An 18,867-nucleotide genomic window follows, 5' to 3' on the forward strand; every position below is an offset into this window, starting at 1 on the left:
GGAGGACACGCAGGTCTAAAACATACAGATAGATATATGAAAAGAAAGAATGCAATAGTGATGGCTAAAATACATAACAATTTATAATTTACTGCACTTAAATCTCAAGTCAAAATCATGAGACACTTACTGAAGATTTATTTTTAAAATTCATCACAATTTCAGTCGTACATAGAGGTCAAATATAAAACAAGTAAATAAGTATGAAAGGGACAAAACAACACGTCAGGAACAGTTTGAATGTATGGAGGCCAATTAATGCCCCCAAAACTAAAATCTCTTGTAGAATCAAAGTAAAAACAATTTCGACTTTACAGTTAATTATAACAATGAGTTTTTAAATCACAGTTTTAATGGAGTTTTCTAAGTAGTAAAAGTCTATTTTGATTTAAAGAAAAGTTTAGGTTCATTTTAATGAATGTAAATCTACAATAAAGAAAAACAAGTATTTTCTGATGTTTTAGAGAAACAGAAATATTCACTGTGATGTTCACTCAGGCAGCCGCTGGCCTCCATCTTGTTTTGAACAGTTTTCTCCTTAAAAAATTCGGACCCTGTTTTTTCTTTTGAATTTACAGGAACTATTTTTACGTTTTTAACATTAAATAAAAGTTTGTATTCTTACGTGTGACCTCCAGGAAACAGGAAGTCTTGAATTCTTTGGCGTCGCACGTGTACATCTTAGCGTCGTCGGGAGAGCAGTCGTGGATGAGCAGCGCTCTCTTGCGTCCGTCGGCGAGCGTGTCGTACTTCTTGGTCTTTCTGACTTCCTGTCCCTCCCTGAACCATCGTACCTCGCCATTCTCTCGGGAAACTTCACATTCCAGTGTGGCGGTGGCTTCTTCTTCCACTGTCTGGTCCTCCAGAGGCTTTGTGAACTCCACCGGCGGCTCTGAAGCACACAGACACACTTTGAGCCGCTAATAACCGAACACGCACCTGTATGTCCCGTTCAGATGCGTTCGCTGACCCCCGGTGCGTTCGAGTGCCTCACCTCTGATGATGAGCTGCGCCTGCGTCTGGAAGTCTTTGGCGACCAGTTTGACCTCGCCGGCCTCAGACAGCTTCACGTCTCTGATGGTCAGAGCGTGAGATCGACCCGTCACCCGAGTCTTCACCTGTCGACACGCAAAAACACAAATCTTAATTTATTAGTTGAACACATTTCCGTCTGTGGCGGATCGTCTCGTACGTTTCACATGTTGGACCTGTTCCCTGTTTTATTGGTTCTTTTATCCATTAAATCGTCTTTACTGTTGAGTTATAATTGTATTGTTTGACTGTTTTCCAGTTTTATTGTTTGTGAAGAACTTTGAAACTGTTGTTTTTAGAAGTGCTTTAAAAATAAAATTATTATTGTAAAAAAATTAATAATTGTAAGTCCCAGAACAAATTTCCAGGATTGATGAATGCATTGAGGTTACAAAATGTCAGTCACAGTTTGGTGTCGTTTTCAAATTAAAATACATAGAAACTTAGTTTAAAATGTTTCATATAACTAATGAATGTTTAATAGTTGTTGTTTTTTAAATGTCGTAAAGGATCAGCTGATCATAAAAAAAAGTTCCTGAACCAACTTTCTGTTGAATTGTTTAAATTCATCATTTATTTTGTTAAAAGAGACTAAATGTGCCACAAAACACAAACTGAAGTTTTAAACTTTATTTGAACTCTAATTATAAACTTTTATTGAAAATTTGGTTGATTCCTTATGTACAGATTAAAAATCTCTCAACAGGCTTGTTGGTGAACAAACCTGTAAAACCGATGTGTGTTTAATATTTTCATCTGTAAAGTGTTTTTTATACAGTAAATATTATATTTTCTTTAAAACAAACTTAACTCAACTTAAAGCTGTCCATTTCAAGTGTTCAAGTTAATTTTTTACATTATTCATTCAAAGATTCAGACACTTTAGGAAAAGATTTAAACTTCTTTTCTGTTTATAACCAGTTTCTCATTTACTCTTCAGGTTTCAACACACTGACTCTTATTTTTATAAACTTCTGATGAAGTTTGAAGCCTTTGAAACCTCGGAGAGACTTTAGTTTGCAGTGTTTCGTACATATAAGGCTGGTGTGGCGGTCGGCTGAGTCACAGATAACAGCAGCTGCTATCGCTGCATTATTTTTAGTGGCAGCAGAAAGTCTGACGGCTCAACGCTGCAAAACACAACTTAACATGAGACACAGATTCAACCTCAACAGCTGCTTTTACTTTGAAAAAACACCAACAGTCACTCTGTTTTTTTTTAAAGTGCAGATTTAGTTTGTTTTTAAATGTTTGTTTGTTTTTAAAACAAGTGTCTTCATGTCGTGATCAATAACAGCCGAGTGCAGAATTTTTAGAATGAAGAAAAACATTTTTTAAAAGAAGAAATATGAAAAACTTATTTTGAGATTAAACTGACTCTGAATCTGTCTCTGATGGTGATTTTTATTGTTTAAAGACACTGATTCATTTTCTATTTTTTTTTTTTTTTAAAGGGAAACAAATCAAATTAACCTCTTTGTACTGTTTTAACTTGTTTTTCTAGAAATTAACATCAGTAAACAAAAAAGACAAATCATTGTAAAAATAAAAGAATTAAGTTGGAAAATTACTTTACACACGTTTGAACTGGAAACAGTCGACTTCTTTTAAAAGTATTTTTTCCATATTTTCACTTTGTTTGAAAAAGCGACTTCATAAAATATAGATTTACCATTTTGACCATGTTTTGTAGAAACCAGAGTAGTGAATGTAATTATTTTTCTTATTTATACACTTTAAGACTGACTAATGGAGACATAGTTCATTCATACAATAAATGAAGAAAAAAAACACACTGGAAAAAAAAAAAAAGTATGTCCTGAATTATATTCTGAATAAACAAATAACGACATTTATTAGAAAAGTTTGCCTGCAGATATTTTTCTGTTAAAAATAGAAATAACACTCAAATCTCCCACTTATTGTTTATTTTTCTTTCAATTTCTTCATGTGAAGTTCAGTAACTTTAAATCATTCTGTGAATGTTTTTACAGAAAATCTTTTTTAGTTTTTTCTAGTTTTGGTGTTCTGGAGAACCGTTGGCCCTGATGGGATTCGACTCACCCGGTCGCTCGGCTCCATCTTCTGTCCTCCCAGGAACCACTCCACCGCGATGCCTTCGTACGACAGCTCACACTCGAAGGTCGCCGTCTCTCCGGCCGTCACCGTCACGTCCTTCAGAGGATGCGTCAGCCCGATGGACCGAGCTGAGGAGGAAGAGGACGACATGGTTAACTTTGGACAGACGGACCGGCCTGCAGTCCAAGAAACCACTGCTGCTCCAACCAGAGAACTCCGCCTCAGATAAAGTGTGACGGGTTGAAGATAACCAGAAGAGCTGAGTGGCTGAAAGAGACACACAACACTGAGGTATGTGACAAGAAACACGCTTCTGCCTTCAATTTACACGTAGAGATCCAGAGGAGCTCCAATCTGATTCATGAAATGTAGAATTCAATTAATAAATACATTGAAGTGCTGTCAACAGACGCCACATTAAAATCTGCCCAACATGACAAAAACTAAAAACCCACTTTTGGATTATCTAGTTCTTAAATGATCAAAAACAGAACATTTTTATTATTTACATGCAACACAGAAAAGGAGTTTCAGATATCTTTTTTTAAATTTAAAAAATATCTGTACCACTTTACATGATAAATCAATAAACTGGGTCACAATGATCAATAAATAGACTTATTCTGTTCCAATCAAAGTGATATTTCAACAAACTGGATCTGACCAGACGTCAGAAAGAAAGAAACTTTTTACCGACAGTAATACGACTTTATTTTGGATGAATAAATAATCGCGAAGATGTGTTTGACACTGAATTTTAAATTCATATTTTAATTTATAATATGAATTTTAACAGTATAATCTAATCTAATGTTATAATCTAAAGATAAACAGTGAAAAGGTCTCTCACCTTTGACTCTGAGCTGAGCGTTGGATTTGGCATTGGCCGCTGAGAAGTCGACGCCTCCTGCCATGTCCATTCGGACGTTATAGAGGATCAGCATGTGTCTGGTTCCTTCCTCCTTAATCTCAACATCCTGAAGGAAACCAGGCACATTTAAATCAGTTTTATTTGCCTTCAAAGAAACGTGCTCGGCAGCGGTTCAGAGTTTCCAGCGGACTCACAGCAGACTGGTGCAGAGCTTCTCCCTTCAGTTTCCAGTTCCCGTGGACGTCCTCCTCTGAAATCTCCGTCTCAAACTTGGCTGTCTCTGCCTCCGTGACCTCAACGCTGTAGAGCGGACGAACAATCTTGATGTCGCGCTCTGCAGAGGACGAAGAGAAGATCAAAAACAAACATCAGTTTTAGTGACAATTACTCAAGGAAAAAAACTTTTTGGAACTTTTGATCCCGCTTTTGATCAATGCTTAAGAGCAGAAAACTAAAGACAGAATCTTCAAACAAACACATTAGTGTTTTAATGGTGTCATAGAGGATGAAATGAAGCTCCATATGTCTATCCATCCACCTATTGGATCAATATTCAGAAATCAGAGGGTGCTTGTAGATTCAGTGTCTCTGGTGTTATTCCTGAATGTAGCGTCTCTTTGGAGAAATCACAGAGGAATGAAATTCTCTTTTATCTCCACAAAAAGTTTCTTCAAATGATTCAAAATCCTACAGCAGAAATCAAACTAAAACTAAAACAGATGTGGCTGCTTGGCTTTTTCTAATCTATGAACTGATAAAAATGGTGACGAGGAACATTATAAATAAACTTTGAACATGAGTTTAAATCTTCGGCCCAACAGCTCCTCATCATCTCAGACATCAACATAAACAAATCATCCAAATACAGATGAACTATCTGATAAACTTTCCGCACCTTCGATGTTGAGGTTGGCTGTGGTTTTATCAGAGCCGCAGTCACAGGTGTACTCTCCGATGTTGGCCTTCTCTGCCTTCCTGACCATCAGGATGCGCTTCTTGCCGTCGGTGCTGATGGTGATGGTCTTGGAGGGAGTGATCTCCTTCCCGTCCTTGAACCACTTGACGTCGGCGACGGACTTGCTGAGCTCACAGACCAGCTTCACCTCGTCTTTCTCCACCGCCGTGTAGTTCTGCAGCTTGGTGGTGAAGTACAGGTCGCCCTCTGCAGAGAAAGAAGACGCGTTAAAACGCAGGAGTCACGAGGTCCTTAATAAATCTGTGGCAGCCGCTGCGACAAGAGCTGCTCGGCACCGAAGAGACGATTCCTTCTGGAGAGCGACAGATGAACGCGTCTCCGTTAGCGTTGAACTTCTTGCTGAACCTTTCCATCGATTCAACGTCGGTTAAAACAACCAAAGGCAACACGAGATCGACACGTTTTCATGTGTGAAAGAGGCGACACTGACCGATGACGGTGAGCATGGCAGTCATCGTCTTGTCCATGGCCTCCACTTTGATCATGGACGTGTCGTCGATGGTGACCTCCTTGAAGGCCAGCGTGTGGATCTTCCCATGATCCGACATGTGCACCACCTTGCTTGGGTGCAGCCGGACGTCGTTCCGGTACCAGACCACGGAGATCTTGTCGTGGGAGAGTTCAACGCTGAATTCGGCCGTTTCGCGCTCCTTCACCGTCACGTCCTTGATGGGTTTGACAAACTCCAGGCGGATTCCTGCGTTTGTAAACACAGCAGATTTATATTTCTTTGTAAATTCATCTTTTTCTGTTGTAACAGAAAACAAAATCTAGATAAATTTAAAATGTAATCATCTGGCAAACTTAAAACTTTTTCACCATCTTAAAAAAAAAAACGTGATCAAAGAGTTTAACGGGTTTTAGCTTTGATTTACAAGCAGATCTTTTACAGAAACTCGGAGACACCTTGAATGACGAGTTTGCCAGTCGTCCTCTTGTCCTCGGCCTCAAACATGTATTTGGCCTCGTCGTCGTAAGCGGCCCCTCGGATCACCAGAACATACACTTTTCCCTCCTGAGTCATCTCATACTTGTCGTCGCTCTGCAGCTCCTGCGAGCCTTTCAGCCAGCGGAAGCTCTTTGGCTCTCTCGACACCTCGACCTCGAACCTCGCCTCGTCTTTCTCGTACACCTGGACGTCGCTCAGCGCCGTGAGGAAGTTCAGCGGAAGCTCTGAGGGAAAACAGCGACAAGAGGAAGTCTCTCTGATCGGTTCAAAGTTAGAAAAGCATAAAAAAGGTCTTAATTCGTCCTCAGCTAGAATCTACCTGGTCGTTACACACTGATACTCTAATAATCAACTAATAATAACTAATAATACTGTTTACCTTTGACCTTCAGGTTAGCGGAGCACTTGGCGTTAGCAGCAGCGTATACCACCTCGCCAGTCATGGACACTCTGCAGTTGTAGAGGATCAGCGTGTGCTTGCCTCCCTCCTCGATGATGTCAACATCCTGTGAAACAATCACATGAGCAGTCATGAGGACGTTGAAGCATGTGGGACGATCGTACTGACTTGATGAGATGGATAAACATGCTCACGGAGGAAGGACTGAGGACGTCTCCGTTCAGCTTCCACTGGCCGTGGACGTCGTCTTCCGAGATCTCCACCTCGAAACGAGCCGTCTCGCCATCGAACAGCTCCACGCCGTAAATCGGACGGACAACCTTGACATCACGAGCTGGAGGGTTTAAAAAAATGGAAGAAAAAACTTGAATTAGACACAGAAAGATCACAAGATGAAAACGACGGCATATGAAGCTCCATCCGCATGCGAACAGTTGGATGTTCGGTGTTTCGGAGGCCGATTGTTTCGTCACCTTCAATGTTGATGTTGGCCGAGGTTTTGTCTGTCCCACAGTCACACACGTATTTTCCTTGATCGCTATTCTCCACCTTCTTCAAGACCAGAGACCTGCGCGTGCCCTCTGACTTCATGACCACCATCTTGGAGGCGGTGACCTCCTTCTCACTGTGGTACCAGACCACGGGGACATCTTTGCTCAGTTCGCAGTCCAGTGTCACCTCATCTTTCTCGGTGGCCGTGAAGTCTTGCATCTTCACCACGAAGATGGCATCGCCCTCTAGATGGGAGGCGGGACCAGACGGACAGTTAGTGTCACGCCAACGCAGACATACAGGCGATTTATGCTGTACCGCGGAAAACCAGAGCAGTTGGTCAGATATCAATAATGTTTTATCACAAGTTATTTAATTGTTTGATCGTTATGGTTTTGTGATGGCGTTCATGAATACAAACAAAGCACCTGTACATGGAAATAAATACCAAACATCACTATAATCCACAGACAGAGATGGAGAGGAAAGGAAGGCGTGCTGTTACCTATGACTGTCAGTTTGGCCATGGAGAACATTCCTTTGGCCTCTGCCTTAATCTGGCAGGTATCATCTAGACACAACTTGCTCATTTCTAGCGTGTGTCTCTTTCCTTCCACGTGTGTGAGCACGGTTCGGCTTACATGGAGCTTCACTTCGTTCCGGTACCAAACCACCGGCACGTTCTCGTGACTCAGCTCCAGGTGGAAGCGCACCATGTTACCTTCTTTGACAGTTTGGTCCTGAAGGGACTGGACAAATCTGAGCCTCATGCCTGGAATACATCAGGTCAGTGCACACAGTTGGTCGACCGCCTCACAGCCACAAACATCGAATGACAACAGAGAGGAAACGTGAAGCGCGGCTGTCCGCCTGCCACTTACCTTCCACCGACAGCTGAGCCACCGACTGCTGGCCCAACACTTCGATCGTGTACCGAGCCTCATCATCAAACTCACAGCTGTTTATAATCAGCATGTGTTTCTTTCCATCGTCAATTATTTCATATTTGGGGCTCGGGGTGACGATTTCCGCCCCCCTGAACCACATGACCTTTGGCACATCCTTGGTGACGGTGCATTCAAACTTAGCCTGTTTCTTTTCAGGCACAGAAACATCCTTCAGCGTGTCAACAAAGCCCATTTCGATTTCTGGGAGGTGTGAATAATTCGGCAGTTATTCACAAAAGCAAAAGCAAAGCTGACTTTTTTTTCTTACCGTTTTCATGCTGCAATACCTCGACTTTCAGAAACCAACACAGGCCGCAGCGGCAAAAGACAACAGAGAACCGAAGGAGGTTTGTGTCTGAGACGGGTTCGTACCTTTGACGGTGAGCATGGCGCTGGTGACAGCGTTCAGGGCCTGGTACGACACCTCCCCAGCCTGATCCAGCTGCACGTTCTTCAACGTCAGGAAGCGCTTCCTGCCCTCTGTCTTAATGTCGCAGCTCTGAAAAACAAAGAGCACAAAGATCAGCAGCTGTTGGTTTAAAACTCCAACATCGAAAAGATAAATCTTTGTAGCTGTGGCTGAGACTTCTCTTCTCTTCAACGCACGGCTGCTGTTTTCTTTCCCCAAAGTACCAGTAACTTCACGTATAAAAGCAAAGATGTACCTTTCCCTGATCCACTAAATAACCGAGATGTATATTTCCCTGATCCTCCATAATCGGTCCTCAGTCCTGTACCATGTCCACGTTCTCACCTGCCAATGAAACCAGTTTACTTTGAGATTGGCTGTTTTTAAAAGCCTTACCGGAGACCTTGCCAACACCTGTCCTCTCAGTTTCCATTCACCGGCTATATCATCCTCAGATATTTCAGCGTCAAAGCTGGCTTCCTCCTTCTCCACCACCTCCACACTGGAGAGCGGCTTCAGGATCTCAGCCTCGCGCTCTGGAAAACCACACAGACATTCAAATTAAAGAACCCTTGGTGGACGTCGTGACTTTCCAACGTGCATTTGTATGCACCAACCTCCGAGCGTCAGTTTGGCCGTGTATCTGCGGTCCTCCACTTCGATGGTGTAGTCAGACACATCGTCCGGCTGGCAGTTCTTGATGGTGAGCGTCATGTCCTTTCCATCTTTGTTGATCTCCACCTTGTCGGACGGAGCGAGCTCGTTCTCTCCTTTGAGCCACTTCCAGTTGGGAGTGTCCTTGAACAGCTCACACTTGAACGTGGCCTTGGTCTTCGGCTTCACATGCTGGTCCCTCAGAGGTTTCACCAGCCAGTCTTTGATGATTTCTGTTGAAGGGAGAGTCACATTATTTAAAACTCTGAGGGCTGGTTAAAGAATAATCAGTTTGTGACTTCAGAGAACTGATCTGGCTTCTCACCGATCACTTTAACGTTGGTGGTGGTCTTGACATCCTCCTGTCCATCCACCTCGCAGGTGTAGGTGCCGTCATCCTCATCGGTGGAGTTCTGGATGGTGATGGCGTGCTGCATGCCGATGATATTAATGGCCACTTTTCCTGCCTTTTTCTTGATTACGGCGCCGTTACGCTTCCAGACTACATCTCTCTCCTTGTTCAGCTCACAGGTCAGGTACATGGGCTGACCCTTCATACACGACGTCTCCGGTTCCAGTTCCTTCAGCCACTTCACCGGCAGCTCTGTGTGGAGAAACAGTGACTTAAAACAAGACTATGGAGGGTTGGGGATCATCTGGAGACTCTTAATATACCATATCAGACCTTCAGCACGCTTTGATGCCAACGAAAACCTGACATTTCTTTTAATGTGATAATTCGTGTTCAGTTTACCTTCAACGATGAGCTTGGCCATGCACGTTATCTCCTTCCCGGCGTTCTTGGCCACACAGGTGTATTCACCGGTGTCAGACAGCTGCACATCAATAATGTTCAACTTGCGATCTTTGCCATCAGAGGTGAACTTGTGTTTGGGGCCCTCGCGCAAGTTGGTGCCGTCCTTCATCCACGAGGTGATGGCGGTGGAGGGCGAGACCTCGCACTCGAACACGGCGGCCGATCCGATGGACTCAGCCTCCTGCAGCACAATGTCCTTGAGCTTCTTGACGAACTTTAGGGGAACGGCTTTGAGCTTGAATCCTCCGAAGGGCTCCTCTGGTGGCGACGGGCCTTTTCCTCCGGGTCTCAGGCCCCGCCCCCGGCCACCCTCGCCAGGAGATGGAGTTTGTCTCGCTGCAACATTAGAAACAAACACTTCATGTTGTCAGTTTCAGATATGAGGGTGAGTGAGGAATCAGGTTGTTTTAAGACCTCGAGCCTACCACGAATTTAACATCATTCAGTTCAAAACTAAAAGTTGAGGAAGCACAGAAATAAGATTCCGTTGAGACTAAGACTCACTCATCATGAGCAGGAAGCTCAAAGAGACACCACAAACAACAGATCACACAAACACAAAGATAAAACCTGACCGTAACTGTTTACTGTGTCCACAATGAAGATTAAAGATTAAAGAAAAGTGACGACTCCAAATGTCCTATTTACTACTAATCCAGATGCACTGATGTCTGTTTACGGTTTCAGTACCAAAATAGTATCTTTACTGTTGCCATTTTCTGTTTCCTACAACTGTAAAGTTCTCAAACCTTCTCGTACAAGAACATCGCCTGAATAAAATGAGGAAGAGTTTGTTAATATCTAATTAAAGCATGAGCCAACCACGTTATACATATTTTGGTACTTTTGATGTTGTGGTTGGTAGCAGAAGGCTAGAAGTTTAACATCCAGTCCTGCTGCTTATCTTCACAAACCTTTCGATATGGATTTGGTTGGATCGGACTACAAACTCGTAATCAACAACAAATGTGAACAGAGAGTGTTAAAGTGGCTCAAACATCATCTAGAACAAAGACCAGAAGTGTTTGCAGAGGTTAGGTCTAATGTCAATGAACTCTCACCCCCAAATCCTCGGCCTCTGCCTTTCGGTGGCTCCTCAGTTGGTTTTCCATCTGGACAGGAAACAACAAGATGGGTTTTAAACCACCGAGAAAGAGTTCTCTGTGGAAGTAAAAAACTCCAGCAGAAACCAAGACAAAGCTTTAAACAACAGCAAACAGGATAAAAACCAAAGATCAGAACACTGAATTACACACAAAAGGTTGATGAAGATGAAGATGAACAGAACAATGGGACGGTATGATCAAAGGGACGTACTGGTTCAGAAAACTGAATGACATGAGCACTGGTGGAGACTGACACTGAATGACGGATGAGACATTGGAGGACAGACGTCAGAGGACAGACAACATGAGGATATCACAGCGGATGGACGGACAGGTGGACAAATAGATCGAAAGATGAAAAAAGATGCGGTGAGAATGAAATGAGTCGTCTGAGATGGGATGAGGAGCTCCGGAATCACCCGTTAGGAGAGTTCCCCGGCCGTCACCTCACCTCGTTTGGCACCCGGCGCGCCGGGAGTCTCGATTGCCCTGTCCACCACTTCACCCTCCCAGTCATCCGAGGGAACCAGCTCCCAGCCCCAGGCCTCCTCTTCCTCCTCGCCTTCCCCTTCTTCGGCCTCCTCTTCGAACACCTCCTCCTCCGGCTGGGTGGTCACCCTCTTCATCTGCACGGCTCCAGGAGAGACCTCCTTCGCCAGCGGGATCCGGTCTGAACCGGGTTTGTGGCACTGCTCCTCTGGTGAAGGCTTCGCGGGAATCTTTTTGAGTGTGACAGCTTCAGTAGAGTCTTTAGGTGACACGGTTTTGGGAACCCTTTGCACTTTTTCAGCACTAGGCTTCTTCTCGATGGGCACCTGAGGTGACGGAGTCTTTTTAAGCTCAACCTTCTTGAGCTGCTCGACAGGTTTGAGGCGCTTTTCCTCTTTTTCCTGACTGACTCTGGGCGATGGAGTCTTTTTGAGTTTGATGCCTGTCTTTGAGGCATCTGTTTGTTGTTGTGGGAGCTCTTTCTCTGATTCTTTCTGTCCCGGAAAACCGGGCTTCTTGACGGGAACATCCGTCTCCTCTTTCTGTCCCGGCGCACCGGGCTTCTTGGCGGAAGCATCTGTCTCCTCTTTGGTCTGACGTTTCTCGTCCTCTCTTTTAGGCGTTGCTGTCTTTTCAACCCTCCTCGGCTGCTGCTCCTTCCCCATTTTGGTGGGTTCATCTCTTCGTCCGTGTACCTTTGTGTCCATGGGCTGCTTCTTCTCCTCCTCCGATGCTTCCTCTGGCTTTTCTTCAGGCTCGGTGACTTTGGCGAAAGGATTCAACACAACCTGCTCTTTCTCTTTATCTGGCGTGGAGCGAGTTTTAGGTTTTCCACAAAACTTGTCGGTGGAGGTTGGCTCCTCATCTCTGGGTGCTGAATCTACTTTTTTCTTCTGCGGGACTTCCTCTTGGTCTTTGCTGACATCTGGACTTGTGTGTGGACTCGCCAGGGGAGTGTCCTCACCTTTTCTGTGTTTTATAGCAGCGGTGGGTTGATCTCTCTGTGGCATCTCACCTCTTGCGAAAGGAGTATGCTCGGTATCCATCTTTGCTTCACCTTCTTTCTTCGGTTTTGGAGGTTCAGGCGCTTCTTGTTTCTGAGGTTTGTCGAATGGCTTCAGCGTCACAACTTCTTGCGCTTGGTCTTTCTTTGGCAGTTTCTGTATTTTCTTTTTTGTAAAGTCTGGCTCAGGCTCATCTTCTTTTGATACTTTCAGGGTTCTTATCCATCTTGATTTCTCCTCTTCTACTTCTGTTGTTTCCAGTTCCTCAGAATGTCTGAGATCAGATTCCTCCTCAGGTGCTGTGAAGACTCGTTCAGTTCTCCCAAGTGTTATTACCTCTTGATCTTCTCTGTCTCGTAGCCTCTGAACTGTCAGTTCATTATCATAGTGCCTCATTACTTCAACTTTATGAGTTAGGACTTCCTTCTCAGGTTCTTTGGGTGTCGTTGGCACCTTCTTCAGTTTGATCTTTTGTGGCTCTTCTTCTGGTTTGCCTGGTTTTTCAAATGGTTTTAGTTTGACTGATTCTATCTGCTCATCAGCTTTTGGAAGTTTCGTTATTCTCTTCTTATCTACGGTCGGTGCTTCGGGTTCCTCGTCTTTCTGTGGTTTTGGGGTTCTTGTCCATCCTTCGTTCTCTGATTTTTGTACCATTGCAGCTCGTTCAGCTTCCTCAAAATATCCGAGTTGAATTGTCTCCTCCTCTGCGGTAAAGACTCGTTCGGTTCTGCCAAGCGTGACAATCTCTCGATCTTCTCTGACACGAAGTGCGTGAACTGAGAGTTCAGGATCTTGATGTCTCGTCACTTCTGCTTTGTGAGTTTTGACTTGTTTCTCGGGCTCCGGAGGTTTTACTGGAACCTTCTTCAGCTGAATGACTTCCAGCTCCGGTTCCTTCTCTTTGGGTATTCGGGTAAATTTACCCTTCAGCTTCGGTGATTCTGTTGTTTTTGCTTCCTGAGCAGGAATCTTACCCTTTTGCTTAAGAGGCGGCACTGTGGTTGAAACAAATACACTTTTATAACATTCACACACAGACACAGAGGAAACTCATCGCTTACACATGTAAACGAAACACAAGAGAGATAGGTCATAGGGAAAATAACCAACACAGCCATTTGTACTGAATTTGTTGAAATAAAGAAGCTAATATTTGATATACCTTTAGTTGGTCCAGGAGCTGAAACTGGTTCTTTGTCTGCAAGAATTTGAATAAGATCAATATGTGTATATATATATACATATATATATATATACAACACACACCGTGTTAGACAAAAGGTTCAATCAGCACCAAAGAAGGTTGGTTTACTCTGTGAGACTCGAGTTAAGGAAGTGTTCATGCATTGTTTTTTCATTTTCTGTTTCCAGAAAGAATTTGTGTTAAAGGTGACTTCAACATGGTGTTTAGTCACTGCAGGTTTGATGCACCAAGAGATGTTTAAAGAAGAAGTTCTAAGAGTTAACATTAATATTAGAGAGAGAATATGTATTTTAATTTAGACAAACATCAGACAGACAGATTCAGACAACAAAAACAGTTTTAAACCAAAGCTCAGGTTGCTTTGCATGAAGATGGAAGATATGCTTGAAAGCAGAAGACAAAATAAAGAAAAAGAGAACTAGAGGTGAAGAAGGGATGTTACCTTTAGGTGCAGAGATGTCCTCTGAAACCGGAGAAGGTCCAGCCTTTACGGCCGCTGCAGACGGTTTCTTCTCCACTGGAGCAACTTGAGCTACAAGAACGCCAACGTCATTAAAGATCAGGTCAACAACAAACAGACAGACAGTCCTAAAGAAGTCACTGTTGCTTCGACCCAACAGGTTTCTTGGAGGCGGGACAAACAGGTGAACAACATGAGTTACAAACAGAAGAGAGTACCTGCAGGAGGTACAAATTTCTCTGCTGGCAGCTTTGTTGTTGGTGGAGACAGTTTCTTTTCCACTGGAGGAGACACTTGGGAGCACAAGACAGAAGATAATAAAGGACACATGAAAACAGATAGAGGACACAATAAAGATGTCAAGAATGAAACAGATGTTCAAAAACAGAACATGAAAGTGAAAGAAGTACCTGCAGGAGGTGCCAAAGGCTTTGGTGCTGGTGCAGATGGCTTCTTCTCCTCTGGAGGAGACACTTTAAAAGACAGGATGCCAAGATTACGACCGAGACAAAAACATGAGACACGGAGACGATGCAGGAGAAGACGGACGCAGTAAGAAAACCAGGAGGCTGGTTGTTTATTGCCAAAGATAAAGAAGAACACAAAACCAAGTGAAGAAACTACCTGCAGGAGGAGCGACCTTCTGCGCAGGAGCAGGAGGAGAAGGAGGTGAAGGAGGTGAAGGAGCAGATGGTTTCTTCTCCTCTGGAGGAGACACTTTGGGAAGATGACCAAGAAAACAACAAGCTCGGTCAACACACACTGACACACAATGGGTAACACAGAAAACTACAAGAAATCTGAAGACAAGGTGGACAATAAGGACACAAACACAAAATGACGTGAAGAAGAAAACACGGCTGACTCGTGAAGAGGAAACAGACTACCTGCAGGAGGATCAACCCTCTGTGCAGGAGGAGGAGGGTGATGAGGAGGAGAAGGAGGAGGAGCTGAAGGCTGTGGTGCCGGTGCAGGTGCTTTCTTCTCCACCGGAGGAGACACTTTGGGAACACAAGATGCCAAGATCATGACCAAGACGACAACATGGTTAGTCAAGACTTACAAACCACAGAAGATTTCGGGCATGAAATACACCAAACAGCAGAAGAAGAGCCACACATAACAGACATGTTTCACAAACAATTGACACGCAGCTCAGTTTTTAAGATGTGCGAGTACAGGAAATTAATTGTAAGAGGTTGATCTTATGGCGATCAAGAGCCTGCGCGGCTCAAACACAGAAGAATACCTTTCTCCAGAGTTTGTTCTTCGACCTCCGGTGATGCCTTCTGTGTTCCCCGGTCGTCTTCACCTGTTGGATGTTTAGTTGCTTCTTCGGCCTCGAAGGTGGTGACTTCAGGAGAAGCAGCTTTCTTAGAGGAATGAACTTCCTGCTCGGGGAGTTGAGGTTTTTTCTGAAGTGGAACTTGAGGCTTTCTAGTTGGAGCAACCTTGTCTTTAGAAGGAGGTTTCTGAGGGAAGGTCACTTCCTCTGCTGGAGCAGCAGCTGCTTCGTGAGGGCTCTGTTTCGTCGGCAGAATGGTTCCCTTTGATGGTGAAACTTCGGAGTCCTCAGGTGAAGAAATTCGAGCCGGGACTGGAGGTAACACTTCTTCTGATGCAGGAGTTTGTGGTGCCTTTGTTTCTGGCAGTGTTAATTCTTTCTTAGGAGGAACTGCTGCTGGAACAATTCTGTGTCCTTCCTGTTCAGGTGGATGTGAAGCAGCTCTCCTGAAGGGTGCATACATGGATCTGACCGACGGAACTTCTTCCACTTCAACGGAGCAGGCTGGCTTCAGAAGAGCGACTTCCTCTGGAGCTCTGGGCCTCGTTGGGACAGAGACGGTTTCTTCCTTCGTTTCTTGAACTGATACAGATGGTTCAGTAACTTCTCTCTGCTCCGTATCAGCCTCATGGAGTTTACGGGTTTTCTTGTAGATCTCTCTGGATGTGACACCAGTGTCGGAGGAGGGAACTTCTTTCTTCGAAGGAAGAGGTGGAACGAGAGCTTCCTTTAGAGGTGGGGAGCTCAAAGACGTTTTTTCTTCCTTCATTCTAAAATCTTTGTCCTCTTCGTCGTGAGGTTTAACGTCCTCTCGTGGTTCAGTATCTTCTACCTGATGGTCTTCACAGTCCTCCGGTGACTCCTCCATTTGTAGCCTCATCTTCCTGTTTTCTTCTATTGCAGTCGACTCCCCGGACTTCACTCCCCTTCCACATGTCAGTGCTTCCTCTTGCCTGTGTCCAACATCTGGAGGAGGAGTCGTCTTCTTCACAGGAGACTCTGCTCTGTCTTCAGCTGTTGTCTGCTGAAGGACTGAGGTAGGTTTTAAGATGGGACCCAAGATTGAAGATATGCACCATGGAGCGGTGGCCAAGAGGACAACAACACACAGACAAAGGTCAAGACACAAAAACACAGTTTTAAGTGTGGTAAATACTCGACTGAAGCCTCATTCTCTAACTACACTGTGAATATTATGAATCATTGCCTCTGCTGTAGAGTTTCTTTGGACTTTTACTAGGAACAACCTTATCTGTCACACTTCAAGAAACTGATAAATGTGCTGACTTCCCGATCGAATCCCAGAAACATTTGAAGTTCAGGCATACCTTTGGTGGGTGTGATTGCCTCCGGCTTTGTCTGAGCTACTGCTGCTGTTTCCTGTGGTGATTCCCTCTGTTTTACTGTTGTCATATTTCATGTGAAGTGACAAACAATCAACACACACGACAAGACAGAAATCAGGACAAAACCTTTGAAGAATTAGGTTTTCAAAATATAAAGAGATAAAAGATGAAGATGGGTAAAAAATAAGTAAACTAGACCTCTAAGCTGGTCATGTAGACATATCTACCTTGTTGCTGTGTTTGTTTAGCCTGAAGAAGTTCTTTTGGTGGTTCTACATCTTGTGGTGCTGTTGGTTCTCTGCGGTGTGGCGCTGCGTCCTCTGTTACGAATTTTGGAGCTTCTGGACGTTTCTCTGGTTCTGGAACTACTGGAACCTTCTTTGGTTCTTCCACCACCTTTCTTGGTACTTGTGGAACCTTCTTTGGTTCTTCCACCACCTTTGCTGGTACTTGTGGAACCTTTTTTGGTTCTTCCACCACTTTTGTTGGTACTTGTGGAACTTTTTTCGGTTCTTCCACCACTTTTGTTGGTACTTGTGGAACCTTTTTCGGTTCTTCCACCGCTTTTGTTGGTACTTGTGGGACCTTTTTCGGTTCTTCCACCATCTTTGTTGGTACTTGTGGAACCTTTTTCGGTTCTTCCACCACTTTTGTTGGTACTTGTGGAACCGTCTTCGGTTCTTCCACCACCTTTGTTGGTACTTGTGGAATCTTCTTCGATTCTTCCACCACCTTTGTTGGTACTTGTGGAACCTTCTTTGGTTCTTCCACCACCTCTGGAATGTTCTTCGGCACCTCAGCAGTCCTTTTTGTTTCTTGAAGAACCTTCTTCGGTTTTTCTGGAAGCTTTGGTTCTTCTGGTTCTTTTGCAGGGACGGACCTAGGTGCTTCTGGTTCATGTTTACCAGCCAACGGATGCGGTTTTCTTGGTGGTTCAGGCGCCTTTGGTTCTGAGACAACTTAGAAGAACATTAATTTAAAAGATCATTATCTTAAAAACTGCTGGTCACACTCTAGCGAGTGCTGAACATGTGCAAAGATGTTCATAGAAGACTACTTTCTATGTGAAAGCTAAGAGCAGTTCAAAGGCAAACGATGATAAAAATTTAAGACATTTCAAACATGAAACAACACAAACTTAAAGCAGAACATTGCGACCTTTAAGGTGACCTTTCAGTACCTTCAGTTGGACCAGCTGCAGCTTTGGGTGGAGGAACTTTAGGTGCAGGCGGCTGGACCGCAGGTGTCTCTGATCTCGGTGCATCTTGCACTTAAGACAACATGAAGTATTGTTTAACCCACAGAGAACAAGCAAGGCTAACATGAAATCAAAGATCACACTCTTAACGAGTGAATTTAAAGAAGCAGCACGACTGCAGGTTCAGAGGTCAACAAGCAGTACCTTTAACTGGAGGGCGTTCGGGTGCTGATGAAGTAACCATGGCTGCAGCCGGTTGAACTACAGGATCGTCTGTCTTTGGCAATTCTGGTGCTTTAAAGAACATTTTACACAGAGCATGTGTTCAGTCACCGATTGGCAGCGTTAAAGGCTTCAACGTTACAGTCCACTCTATCGAGTGCTCAGGACGTACAGACGTAATCAGAGAACATGAAACACGGACAGCTAATCACATGACAACACACAGTGAAGAGTTTAAAGATGGAGGACGACCATTTTTACTTTAATGGATCTATCGTCAAGTTTTTCTAGAACAAAATCTTCATAGACTAAATCTATGAAATTAGTTTCTTAGTTTGTAAAGAGATTATATAAAACTCAGTGACCCATGTGAGACATTTGACGCTGTTAAATGTAGGTTAACGTGTTAAAGAGTTACACAAGACAGTCAGAACAGCAGGACGGACGGGAACACTGGACCTTCGAGTCACTACTTTACCTCTCGCTTTAGGAGCTCCCACCGTTTTCTTCGGCGGTTCGACTGTTGGTGCTTCAGGTTCAGGCTTAAGTGTGGCCGCTTTGGGCTCTGGTACCGCCGGTCTCTGAGGCAACTCCTTGGGCTCTGGACGAACCACTCTCGGTTCGGTTGTTGGCGCAACTTGAAAAGCTTCAGGAGAGACCTTTCGGGGAACTATCTCTGGTTCTGCTTCAGGTTTGGTGTGAACCAACGGTTCTTCAAGGTCAACAGAGAATATTAAGGTCACTTCACACGGAGAACATGGAGAACACAGAGAACACACCGCTTTAAGAGTTTAAAAGACACGACACAGATGGACGGACAGAAGAACACAATGCTCCTCACGCATTGTAAGAACACTGAGACACTGAAGAGACTGTTTGGTTTGATATTTACATTATGGGATGTCGTGACCATCCTGCTGGAATTTG

General features: G+C 44.1%; 1 protein-coding gene across 1 annotated transcript in view; it reads right to left on the reverse strand.

Moving 5' to 3' along the window:
- Window positions 1-625: 625 nt before the first annotated feature.
- LOC138614865 (titin-like) overlaps window positions 626-18,867 on the reverse strand; it is a gene marked incomplete at both ends in the record, with an annotated part of 47,579 nt that continues 29,337 nt past the window's right edge. Inside the window, 23 exons of the mRNA XM_069688459.1 lie at window positions 626-892; window positions 995-1,118; window positions 3,097-3,239; window positions 3,962-4,088; window positions 4,177-4,316; window positions 4,878-5,144; window positions 5,389-5,655; window positions 5,865-6,131; window positions 6,287-6,413; window positions 6,502-6,641; window positions 6,781-7,044; window positions 7,305-7,571; window positions 7,681-7,947; window positions 8,119-8,245; window positions 8,552-8,691; window positions 8,773-9,042; window positions 9,135-9,413; window positions 9,564-9,962; window positions 10,688-10,738; window positions 13,388-13,423; window positions 13,872-13,961; window positions 14,108-14,182; window positions 14,300-14,362. Of these exons, the coding sequence (XP_069544560.1) occupies window positions 626-892; window positions 995-1,118; window positions 3,097-3,239; window positions 3,962-4,088; window positions 4,177-4,316; window positions 4,878-5,144; window positions 5,389-5,655; window positions 5,865-6,131; window positions 6,287-6,413; window positions 6,502-6,641; window positions 6,781-7,044; window positions 7,305-7,571; window positions 7,681-7,947; window positions 8,119-8,245; window positions 8,552-8,691; window positions 8,773-9,042; window positions 9,135-9,413; window positions 9,564-9,962; window positions 10,688-10,738; window positions 13,388-13,423; window positions 13,872-13,961; window positions 14,108-14,182; window positions 14,300-14,362 (4,197 nt within the window). The remainder of the gene's footprint in view (window positions 893-994; window positions 1,119-3,096; window positions 3,240-3,961; window positions 4,089-4,176; window positions 4,317-4,877; window positions 5,145-5,388; window positions 5,656-5,864; window positions 6,132-6,286; window positions 6,414-6,501; window positions 6,642-6,780; window positions 7,045-7,304; window positions 7,572-7,680; window positions 7,948-8,118; window positions 8,246-8,551; window positions 8,692-8,772; window positions 9,043-9,134; window positions 9,414-9,563; window positions 9,963-10,687; window positions 10,739-13,387; window positions 13,424-13,871; window positions 13,962-14,107; window positions 14,183-14,299; window positions 14,363-18,867) is intronic.

Source organism: Brachyistius frenatus, unplaced genomic scaffold (genome assembly GCF_029030835.1).
Source record: "Brachyistius frenatus isolate BFR_SWC_R1_liver_20210118 unplaced genomic scaffold, ASM2903083v1 Contig_600, whole genome shotgun sequence".
NCBI lineage: Eukaryota > Metazoa > Chordata > Actinopteri > Embiotocidae > Brachyistius > Brachyistius frenatus.